We start from the raw sequence: 12,543 nt of genomic DNA, 5'->3' as shown, positions 1-12,543 counted from the left end.
TATACAGCTAGACAGGTAGTGAGCACGTTACACTTTTTTTTTTGTTTGGTTGGGTTTTTTGGTTTTTGTGGGGCAATTGGGGTTAAGTGACTTGCCCAGGGTCACACAGTTAGTAAGTGTCAGGTATCTGAGGCCAGATTTGAACTCAGGTACTCCTGAATCCAAGGCCAGTGCTTTATCCACTGCGCCACCTAGCTGCCCCAGCATGTTACACTTCTAACAGAGAAAAGTTAAGTGGCTTCCCCATGATGTTTACTATTCATCTATTTAAATTGAAGAAAGTATTGCTTATTCTCTTCACTGATTATCTTTTTCACCTGAGTGTACAAGTAATTTGACATGGCTATAGAGATTAGGAATTTAGTGGATGTCTTTTCAAAAACTAACTGACTTCACACATTACAGGGTACAAATACAGGATGGGCCAAAAGTCACAATGTTTTAGTAACTTTTTGAAATTTTTTTTCTTTATTTTTTTGGCATTTATGAGATTTGATTTTTCACACATAGTGTAAATTTATTTCCTATGTATACTATAGATGATGCTATGGCATTGTAAAATAAAAACAAAAAATAAAGGAGATATTAAATATTAAAACCCCTTCATGACTTTTGACCCACCCTGTAAAAACATATTTAGTGTTCAAGACAAAGAAAACATTATGATTAAGAAACTAAAATTTTGGAACCACATGATTGAGAATAGGACTGAATGCTTTGTGACATTATATCATTTCTTGGCAGCTAGGTGGCACAGTGGATCCAACACTGGACCTGAAGGCAGGAAGACCTGAGTTCAAGTTTGACCTTAGGCACTATCTAGCTGTGTGACTATAAGCAAATTAACTTCTCTGTAGGTCTCAGTTACCTCATCTTTAAAATGGGGATTGAAAAGAGCACTTTCAGGGTTGTTGTGAGGATAAAATGAGATAATATCTGTAAAACATTCTGCAAATCTTAAAGTACTATATATGTACAAAGTACTATTATAATTATCTTATTCGAAAATGAACTATCTTTGGATCAGGCTGTCAAGAAAAATACCAACAATTATGTGAAATTTTTAGAAGTGACTTCTAATGAATATTTTCCTGAAATTTCCAATAAATTAAATTAGATTCACGATGCTTTTAATATGTCACTTATATCTCTGACTGCTGAAATGACAATTTAATTGGCATATCAATGGATTTTGTACTAGAAGAATCATACAAAAGTGGCAGGCAGCCACATAAATTTTTGGCTAAAAATTTTTTAAAAATAAATTTTCATTTCTCATCAAAAGAACATGTAAAATTCTCCCACCACTTTTCTACCATGTATTTGAATGAGCAAATATGTTCACTTTATTCTTGTTTTAAATAAAAATACAGAAATAAACTTAATGCATGAAAAGATTTAAAATCATCTGTAGCCTATTTCATTAAAAATGTTATTTGTATTCAACAAAAGTTTGTAAAAATAAATTTAATGTTAAATTTCGCATATATTAGTAAGTATATGAGGTCTTGCTGGATTACTCCTTTTAATTCTTACAGAATATCCCCCATAAAATATTTGCAATTATTTTGTAATTAGCCTTATTATTTTGTTTTTAGAGTTTTTATAATTGTAGATAAAATAATAGTTTATAATTATGTAATGCAAATTGTAATTTGGAGCTCTTTTGAAAAAATTGCCAATATAATTTTTGTGAGCCAATAATGAATAACTATAAGAGAATATTGTGAGTAGTATATGAAATTACCCTGGGGATTCATGATACATTTTTGTTTATTGTTGAAAGAGGTTCACAGAGTGAAAAATATTGGAAACTACTGCCCTAAGGCATAACTCTAGGGATTGCTTTTCAGGCCATCTGTGGGCCAACATCAAGGAATGCTCTGATTACAGTATTTAGTGCCAAACATTCTCTTGATTACTATGTAGACATTCAAAAGAAATTAAAAATACATTAGAGTTCAATAATATAGCATTCCTAAAAAATGCCACTTGCCTTATGTAGACACATTTTATGTGTGTTTGCTGGAATTCTTCTGATCTGCTCCTAGAATCTGACTATAGGAGCTTAAGGGGACCATAGAGATCATCTAACCCAATGTCTCCATTTTACAGGTGAGGAAAGTGTTATGCAGAGTGGTTAGGCGATCTGTCAATGTCAAACATGAAGTAGTGGCAAGGAACATTTGACACCAATGATTCCCTTCAGTTACTCTTCTCAGCTGAGCTTTGGAAAGGTCCTGGGGAGAGATTTGTAATCCACCCAACTTGTGAGATAAAGTGTGAATTGTTACTTTTTTAAAAAATAAAAGTATTTTATTATTTTACAGTTACATGTAGAGATAGTTTTCAACATTTGTTTATATAAGATTTCTAATTTCAAATTTTTTCTCCCTCCCTCCCCCCCCCAGACAGCAGGTAATCTTATATAGGTTAATTTTTGCCACGATATATACAATAACATCAAACACATTTCTGCATTAGTCATGTTATATGAGAAGAATCAAAGTAAAAAGGAAAAACCTTAAAAAAGAAAAACAACAGCACCAAAACCAAAAGAAATAGTATGATCCAATCAGCATCCATATTCCACAGTTCCTTTTTTTTCTGGATTTGGAGAGCCTTTTCCATCATGTGTCCTGTGGAACTTTCTTGTACCATTGTATTGGTGAGAAGAATCTTGTCTATCACAGTTGATCAAAACATAATGTTGATGATACTGTGTACAGTGTTCTTCTGGTTCTGCTCATCTCACTCATCATCAGTTCATGCAAATCCTTCCAGGTTTCTCTGAACTCCTCCTGCTCATCGTTTCTTACAGCACAATATAATTCCATTACATTCATATACCATATCTTGTTCAGCCATTCCCCAATTGATGGGCAACCCCTCAATTTCCAATTCCTTGCCACCACAAAAAGAGCCGCTATAAATGTTTTTGTACATGTGGGTCCTTTTCCCTTTGTGATTTGTTATTTTAAAGGTCACAAAGAATGAACAGACATAAACCTCATGCCCAGAAATGAAACAGGAAAGTGAGAACAGGGAAGGATAATTAATGCAAGCAGTTCTGAGGGCTGATAAGTGAAAGACAACTGTCTTCCATCTGAAATGATTAGAGAATACTGCCAGGAAATAAGGAAGTGGTGTGGAAAAGGAGAGAAGGATGGGTTTTAGCTATTTCTACTTAAGCCTCATAGCCTGAATTAAAATATTTAGGGTATAGTCATTTCTGAAAAATATTTGCCATGCTGATATGGTGAAAACATAGAAATTGGTTGTGGATTTTTAAAGGCTTTATAAACTTCTGTAAAACATGAAATCGACACCAAGTTTATTACATGCCTTCCTTGCTCCAGGCAGACTAGTGTAAATTAAATTTTAAAAGTAGAATCTTTTTTAAAGAAAATGCATCATCACCACTGGATCAAGACAAAGAGGAATAAAGGAAATGGAGACAGATCTAGAGTTTGAAGGAACTCCAGAGATCAGCCGATTTAAACCTCTTTTTTTAAGTTGTGGAAACTGAAGTTGAGACAGGTGAATTGTCCAATGTCACTCAGACATTTTAAGAGAAGCAAATCTAAGATGATGATTATAAAATATCTAGTACTTACTTTGGGGGGCTATTGTGAAGAAAATCCTTTGTTAGGTATAAGGTACTATATATATATACACACACACACACACACACACACACACATATATATATATATATATATATATATATGTTATCTATTATTGTTGTTGCAATAATCAACCTCATGGGTTTACTGTAAGGAAATCTCTCTTTGAACTTCTATATAAATGTAGTTTACTATAAAAAATGATGAGCAGGATGCTATCAGAAAAACCTAGAAAGACTTACATGAACTTATGTAAAATAAAATGTACTGTATATAAAATAACAGTAATATTGAAAGATGATTGGCTGTGAATGACTTAGTTATTTTCAGCAATACAATGATCTGAGACAACTCTGAAGGACATATGAAAAATGTCATCCATCTACAGCAAAATAACTGAAGGTATCTGAATACAGATTGAAACATAATTTTTTGTTAGTTCCTTTTTCTAAAGTTTTTTTGTCTGTTTTCTTTCATAATCTGAATAATGTGGAAATGTTTTGCATGACTTACACATGTATAACTTATATTGAATTGCTTGAGTTCTTAAGGGGGTGGGGAGGGAGGAAGAGAATTTGTAACACAAAATAAAAATCAATGTTACAATTTGTTTTGACATAATTTGGGAAAATAAAAAAATTCTAAATAAATAAATAAAGAGAAGCAAATCTAGGATTCCTGTGCTTTCTATTAAACAATTCTGCCTCCATGTCAATGAGGCTCTTAACCTCCTAACTCAGAAAATGAATCTTTGGTGAAATCCTTGGCAGCTTCCTCACGTAAAGCATGGGAAACTTCCAATTTTCAGGTGAATAAGAGGTATTTGAGAAGGGCTCTGAACTCTTTCTCAAAAGTATTATTGCCTCATTGTCAAGTACATGATTGCAAGTGAGTATGAGCAAACCATAAGGTGCCTTTTTTCTCTCAAATTGTCACTCTAAGCTGAAACCATATTTTATAGTTGAGTTTGAATCTTTTGGAATAGATCAATTATTCTATTTTTGTAGTAGATAAATGATACTGGTAAAGAATAATAATGGTAAGCAATACCAGACTATAAAAATCCAACGGACAGATGTAAGTATTTGAGAAAGAATTAAAAAAAAAAGTTTTAGAACTGAAGAGAACTTTGAAGTTCACCTAGATCAATTCCCTCATTTTCTTTTTTTTTTTTTTTTTTTGCCAAATCTGGAAAAAGTTTTATTGTAGGCTGGGCACACATCCTGGATAAATGGATTTCTTTGCCTTAGTATCCTCAGAATCCACATCTGTCTTCACTCCCTAAGCCCACTGGAAGTTTTTTTGGTAACACCGGGTCAGTGCCAGAAACTTATGTGAAGGTTATTATTTTTCTTTCACACAATTTAGTAAATAAATATTTACAGGCTAAGGACTCTAGTTGCTGCGTCCTTGGATCTTCAAGCTGTGTTCTCAATGATAAGAGCAATACCTTGGCCACCACCAATACAAGCTGATCCAACGCCATATTTTCCATTTCGACGTCTTAATTCATAAACCAGATGAGCAGTGATTCGTGATCCAGAGGCTCCCAATGGGTGGCCCAGGGCAATGGCCCCTCCATTCACGTTGGTTTTACTTGGGTCAAGCTGCAAAGATTCTTCCACTGCCAGATACTGTGCAGCAAAAGCTTCGTTCACTTCAAACAAATCCATGTCTTTCAGGCTCAGCCCTGACCTTTTCAGTGCTCCACTGATGGCAGGAACAGGACCAATGCCCATGATATTGGGATCACATCCGGATGTAAAGTAGCCCACAATTCTGGCAAGTGGGGTCAAGTTATGCTTTTTAACAGCTTCTTCACTTGCTATGATCACAGCTCCAGCTCCATCAGACACTCCCGAAGCATTTCCTGCAGTAACAGTTCCCTCTTTCTTGAAGACGGAAGGGAGCTTGGCCAATGTTTGCAATGTTGTTTGGGACCTGGCATGTTCATCCACTCGCATGATCTCTTTTCCTTTTTTTGTTTTCACTTCAATTGGTACCATTTCATTATCAAAGTAGCCAGCATCATTAGCAGCTTTCCACCTTTGTTGTGACTGCAAAGCGTATTTGTCACAGGTTTCTCTGCTTATTTTGTGTTTTGCAGCAAGATTCTCAGCAGTGATTGCCATGGGGGTTTTAATATGCTGATCAGTCAGCGCTGTCCACAAACTGTCTTCTAGCTTGAGGTCTGTCCCCAACCTGGTTCCAAAGCGCATATTTCTGACACAATAGGGAGCCTGGCTCATATTTTCTGTTCCTCCACATAGTACCAATTCAGCATCTTTGACACAAATTTCCTGACATCCATTGACAATAGACTGGAAGCCAGAACCACAAAGCCTATTTACTGTGAGAGCTGGGGTGGCCTGGGGAACTCCCACACGCAAACCAACATGCCTTGACAGGTACATAGCATCTGAAGAACTCTGTGCGACGTTGCCCACAATCACACTGTCAATAATTTCTGGAGGGACTTTGCCAGCAGACAGGGCAGCCTTGGCAGCCAATTCGGTCAGATCAGTGGCTGTGAAATCCTTCAGGGCACCTCCAAAGGCCCCAAAGGGGGTTCGCTTGGCAGCAACTATGTATACCCCTCTGAGCAGAGCCATGGCTGGGCGGGCTGGACGCTTCTTCCCTGGATGCGAGAGTTGGCTCTGCCGCGGAGCGAATTCAATTCCCTCATTTTCACAAGAGGAAACTGAGACCCAGACAGGTCAAGTGTTTTGACCATGTAATTAGTACAGAAGTGACATTAGGATTGAGATTTCCTGAGACCTAGCCCAAGTTGTTTTTGCCCTGTGCCACCACAGTTTAAATAAACAAATTAATTTTTTTAAAAAGCATTCCTTAACACATTATGCACCAAGCACTGAGCCACTAGTACTGAAGAATGCCCTCAAGGAGCTTATATTCTAATAGGGAAAGACAACTCATATATGGAGTAGTTACCAGGGAAGGGTATATTTGGTTGAGTCACAGGGATGGTGAGTTGATATAAAGGGCAGTTTATTGACAAACCCTTTCTAGGAATAACAGTACTGAAGATTTGATTACTGTGCCCAGAGTGAGGCTGGAAATCAACCCCCCCACACACACAAACATACTGTCTTTAGTATGTGGGCAGTAGCAGAATGGATGGCAAGATTGCTGGGTAGATGGGGTATGAAGCATGGCCAGATGGTCTGCAGTTTCACATCTACTAGGTTAAAAGCTTAAAGAAAGATTCACCATAGGATTTTTAATGATCAATTTTAATCAACACATATTTATTAAGTGATTACTACTTACCAAATACCATGCTTAACACTAGGGATACAAAGAAAGGCAAAAATCAAAGCCCCTGCCTTCAAAAAGCTCATATTCTAATGGGGGAGACAATATGCAAGAAAAACCTATGTACACATACACAGGTGTGAGAAAATAATGGGTTTTGTGGTCTCAGAAGCCCCACTCCACTTGAGGGGCTAACCAAGGAGCCTCACCTGACCTTTCTTTCTTTCTTTTTTTTGGTGAGGCAAGTGGGGTTAACTGACTTGCCCGGGGTCACACAGCTAGTAAATGTTAAGTGTCTGAGGTCATATTTGAATTCAAGTCCTCCTGAATCCAGGGCTGGTGCCCTATCCACTGCACCACCTAGCTGCCTTGCCTGACCTTTTTTAAGGCCAGCCCAGAGTCAGTAAAGATTGGACTTTAGACTCAGAATAGAGACAATAGAAATTAAAACCACACCTACCTGAAAGCCTTTCCACCCAGAGGGTCTGTCCTCCGGACTCTGACCTCAGTATGTACAGCTCATGGACCACCCTCAAGTCCAGTAAACCAATAGATTTGAATGATGCTAGCCAATTAGCTTTGAGCAGTGTGTAAAGGTCACCTCTCCTCCAGACCCAGCAGGGAGCTTAGGCTCTCACACACATTCTCTCAGCCTGGGATGTTGGATAAGACAGCCATACTGCCCTCTCTTTCTTGGTCTGGGACACTGAAGGAGGAAGCCACATGGCCCACTCTCTCTCCCCTCTCTCCTAGGTATGTAGGGCTTCTGAACTTTTGGAGCCATGTGCTCTCTCTTTACTAACATTTAATATGATTTAATAAATGCTTACTGCCCAAAACTGATGCTAAAGCCTCCAATTCATAAGTAGCAATATATTAGAAGCCCGAGCTAATTTTCCCTAAAACCTAGAACAGAGACAGGCACCCCCATATAATTTCAAATGACACAAAGCTCAGAGGGAAGGCCAGCTCCTGGGAAAAGTAGGAAAGGCTTCTTGCAAGAGATGAGATTTAAACTGAATCTTTTTTGTGGGGCAACAAGGGTTAAGTAATTTGCCCAGGGTCACACAACTAGTAAGTGTCAAGTATCTGAGGTCAAATTTGAACTCAAGTCCTCCTGAATTCTGGGCTGGTGCTTTATCCACTGTGCCACCTAGCTGTCACCTAAACTGAATCTTAAAGAAAACCAGAGAAGATTCCTTTATGGCAAAGAACTTGAAACTGAGTGGATACCTATCAACTGGGGAATTGCTAAAGTTGTGGTATTATGAATGTAATAGAATACTATTGTTCTGTAAGAAATGATGAGCAGGCAGATTTCAGAGAAACCTGTAAAGACCTACATGAATTGAAGCTGAGTGAAATGAGCAGAACCAAGAGAACATTGTACACAGTAACAGTAACTTTGTTTGATGATTATCTGTGATAGACTTGGGTCTTCTCAGCAATACTCATGATGGAAAATGCTCTCCATTCAGAACTATGGAATCTGAATGCAGATTGAAGCACTTCACTTTTGTTGTTGCTTTTTGTTGTTGTTGTTGTTTATTCTTTCTTGCATTTTTCCCTTTTGTTCTGATTTTCCCCTTACAACATGACATGTGGAAATATGTTTAACATGAGTGTAATGTATAACCTATATCAGATTGCTTGCTGGCTTCAAGAGGGAGGAGGGAAGAGAGGGTGGGAGAAAAATTTGGAACTCAAAATCTTACCAAAATTAATGTTAAAATCTATCTTTAGGGGGCAGCTAGATGGTGTAGTGGTTAAAGCACCGGCCCTGGATTCAGGAGTACCTGAGTTCAAATCCGGCCTCAGACACTTGACACTTACTAGCTGTGTGACTGTGGGCAAGTCACTTAACCCCCATTGCCTAAAAAAAAAAATCTATCTTTACATGTAATAGGTAAAAATAAAATACTATTTTAAAAATAAAATCCCATTAGTTAGAAGAAAAAGAACTCACCATAGGAATCCTTTAAATAGCAAAGTCACTTAGTCCACTGAAAATGTGATTTTATTTACAAATTTATGTTTAAAAACAAGGCTTTTCAATAACACATCATAACATAGAACCCCATACTGGAAATAAAAAGACCCAGCTTCTAGCCTTGGTGTTGTCTTTTACTACTTCTGGGACTTTGGGCAACTCACTTAACATTGCTAGGTGTGAGATTTAAAACTGGATACTGAGCATTAACCTCCCCTCTTTAACCTTTCCCTTACATTTATCTCCCAGACTAGTAAATGGAAGAAACTTCTGGTCTCCAGTTAGAGCTTTTATTGTGTGGTAGTTACCAGGTGATGTTGATTAGAGGGATAGGAAAATAGAAATACAAACAAATAGTCTTAAGTCTAAGCTTAGTCTATATTCCATATAAAACTCACCAAAAACCCAAGGCCACCTTTGTGGGGAGAGAGCCGAGCCGAGTCAAGCACATGCTGCTAACGGCGAGCCGGGTCACGTCCAACTTCAGTCGGCGTATGTCTATGTGTCGCGCCAGTCATCGGACCAGGAGAGCAGGCAAGAGATCCCACTTCCATTCTCTCCTTGCCTTTTAAGCTCGCACTCCAGGCTGACGTGCGTAGCCCGTGCATGGCCGTCGGTCTCCTCCCCGAAAGGGTGGTCCTTTAAAAACTGGCGTCTTTCCGTATTCGCGAACCGACTGTTAAAAAACTTTTTACCACATAGGTCTTAATTTCCCCATCTGTAGAATGAGGAAGTCAGACTAGAGGACTTCCAAGGTTCCTTCTATCTCCATCATGCTGAGATTCCATGATTGAGTAATTCAAAGAGCCCATCAGCAAACAGCTCATGGTTACATGGATAAAGACATATGACAGATTAAATCATGTCCCTGGAAAGGCACATCATTAGCATAAGGACTCAGATGGTGCTAGTTATGAGGTACCAGTTTTTAAACTGCTTCCCTCTTTGTAAAGATGGCTAACTGCATTTACTACATAAAGGAGCATAAGATCATAGACTATGAGGAGTCTAACTCCTTCATTTTACACATGAGGAAAGCAAGGCTAAGCAATGTTAAATGACTAGCCAAGGGTCACACAGTGAGAATGTGTCTTAGGCAAGATTTGGACTTGTGGAAATGTCCCTGAGTTTTCAAATGCAAGTTTTGTGATATATGAAAAGTCTGAGAGACATAATTTCTGGAGAATTAATAATTTTATTATTTATGGCTAGCTAATAATTAATAAAAGAGGCCAGTGACACTTTTGGGGACCAAAAATGAACCATGAGGGTCTTTGGATGTTTAAGAAGCCCAAAGTCAAAAAGCATGTACCCCAAGGACTTGAGCAATCTCATCTATCAGCAAAGTCCTTCAGAGATTGGCTGAATAACCTACAGGGTTTAATTTCTGAATGAGGAATAGAGAAAATCTTAATCTCAATTAATAATCAGTTATTAATACAAAAAAGTAATCATTTCTCTCATGTGACCAAATGAAAGCTCTGGCAAGTCAAGTCTTTTCCCCAATTCCAAGATGGAAAGGCTTCAAATATAGGCCTGGAAATATATTTAATATCTGTTATCTTATTGCCTCCCTTGATCTGTGCAGGACTTTGGATAAATCGCTTTTCTTCTCTAGGCCTTCCTTTACTCATCTCAAAAATGAGGGTGTTAGATCAGTTCATCTTGCAAGTTCTTTCTGGACCTAACATTCTAAATTCTATGACTCCATAAATGGATATGTCCAAGAAAAAGAACAAATCAAATTGTACCTTTGGAATGAATGCATTATAAAGATGTTTTCACTTAAAGTTTGGCTAATATTATACTCAGAACGAAAACACATCCAGAAGCATGGTAGTGATGTTGTGTTCATTTCTTACCTAAAGAAGTGGGTAGAGAACATTTGGAAATTGTCTGTCTATAACATCAAGGAATAAATTAAGGGGGAAAACTGTCTAAAGTGCTTCAGTGGGCACAGTTGTTTAATACCTTAAGGGTAGGTTTTATAATTCATTCCTATCACACTTCATAGAGTTATAATTGGGACAAAGCAACTAAGACTCTTCCAGGTTATTGATATGCAGTGGCTCATTCTCTGGGGGAGGGGAGATGAACTTCCTCCCCATAATACACAGGAGGTTGCTTTTCCCCTATGCTCCATCCTCCAGCACCACACTACTAAACTCAGGTCCTGTTGCAGTGACTCTCTTCTCTTGGGATTCACCTTCCTCCCACAGTGATAAGGATAAGTATTCTAAGGTGATTGGATGCCCCTATCCTAGGATCACCACACTCATGGTTCTACTGTTTTCCACAAGACCATTGTCCAACTATTACCCTCCTGTATTCCCCACACCTATGGGTTTTTGTTTCCAATGAAAAAACTCCTACTTATGGTTCTTATGCCACAGATATAACTTTTGTCAAGAGAGAGGGAAATCTAAGAACCTCCAGACATATAGACTCTGATGTGTCTTTTTTTTTTTTTTTTTAGTGAGGCAATTGGGGTTAAGTGACTTGCCCAGGGTCACACAGCTAGTAAGTGTTAAGTGTCTAAGGCCGGATTTGAACTCAGGTACTCCTGACTCCAGGGCCGGTGCTCTATCCACTGCGCCACCTAGCTGCCCCTGATGTGTCTTTTTAACTTTCATTAATCTTTGGGACCTAAGCCACAGAGTCCGGGAGAACCAAAAGAAGAAATTCCTTCTGAGAGAGTGTTCTTCCTCAGAAATAGACACATAAAAGCAATCTTATAGAAAGAAGAGGAAAGAATGCAGGAAATTGGCTCAAATAAGGAAAAATTGGGTGTTGGAAACAAATATGCCCATGTGAAATCTTGGCTACACCTCAGAAAGAAAATGGGCTCCAGAGTTTGAGGATCTGGGTTCAAATTCTGCCCCTGATGCTTCCTACCTTTGTGACTGGGCAAATCACTTAACCTTTGAGGGACTCTGTTTCCTCATTTGCAAAATGAATATGTTAGATCAGATGACCTCTGGGATTTCTTCCAGTTATTGATCTATGCTACTATGATCCTGTGAACTATTTGTCTTGCTATTTTATGCTACTATGTGCCTGGCATTGCAACAGGCATTAAGGACACAGACAAAAATGAAGCAGCCTCTTCCCTCAAGAAACTTACATTCAAATGAGGGAAATAAATATGTGTGCAAATAAATACAACATACATACAATGCAAATATAAAATAATTGGGGGAGAGGGAATATCATTAACTTGGGGGATGAGAAAAGAGCTAAAGTCAGAGGTAATATACAAGCTGAGCTTAGAAGGAGGCTACATGTTCTTTTTTTTTTTTTTTTTTGCGGGGCAATGGGGGTTAAGTGACTTGCCCAGGGTCACACAGCTAATAAGTGTCAAGTGTCTGCAGCCAGATTTGAACTCAGGTATGCCTGAATCCAGGGCCACCTAGCCACCCCCAAGGCTACATATTCTTAAACACAAAGATAAGCAGTGAATACAAACCAGGCATGGTAGACAATCTATGCAAAGTCACAGAGATGAAAGAGAGAATGTGTATTTGGAAGAGTTAGTAAACCATGTTGTGTAGTTGGACCATGAAAGGGACTATGATGTAAACAAGACTGAATAGGTAGGTTGGAGCTAGCTTGTGAAGGATTTTAATTATTAAACTAAGGAATTTTTATTTG

General features: G+C 38.2%; 1 protein-coding gene across 1 annotated transcript; it reads right to left on the bottom strand.

Annotated features, from left to right (window-relative positions):
- Positions 1-4,812: 4,812 nt before the first annotated feature.
- On the bottom strand, positions 4,813-6,293 carry LOC122740711 (3-ketoacyl-CoA thiolase, mitochondrial-like). The gene has a single exon (XM_043983340.1). The coding sequence runs from the start codon at positions 6,236-6,238 to the stop codon at positions 5,045-5,047; it is 1,194 nt and encodes a 397-aa protein (XP_043839275.1). The 5' UTR covers positions 6,239-6,293; the 3' UTR covers positions 4,813-5,044.
- Positions 6,294-12,543: the final 6,250 nt, after the last annotated feature.

Source organism: Dromiciops gliroides, chromosome 1, assembly GCF_019393635.1.
Source record: "Dromiciops gliroides isolate mDroGli1 chromosome 1, mDroGli1.pri, whole genome shotgun sequence".
Taxonomy (NCBI): domain Eukaryota; kingdom Metazoa; phylum Chordata; class Mammalia; order Microbiotheria; family Microbiotheriidae; genus Dromiciops; species Dromiciops gliroides.
The sequence above is the reverse complement of the archived record's forward strand: the minus strand, read 5'-3'. Positions and strand labels throughout refer to the sequence as shown.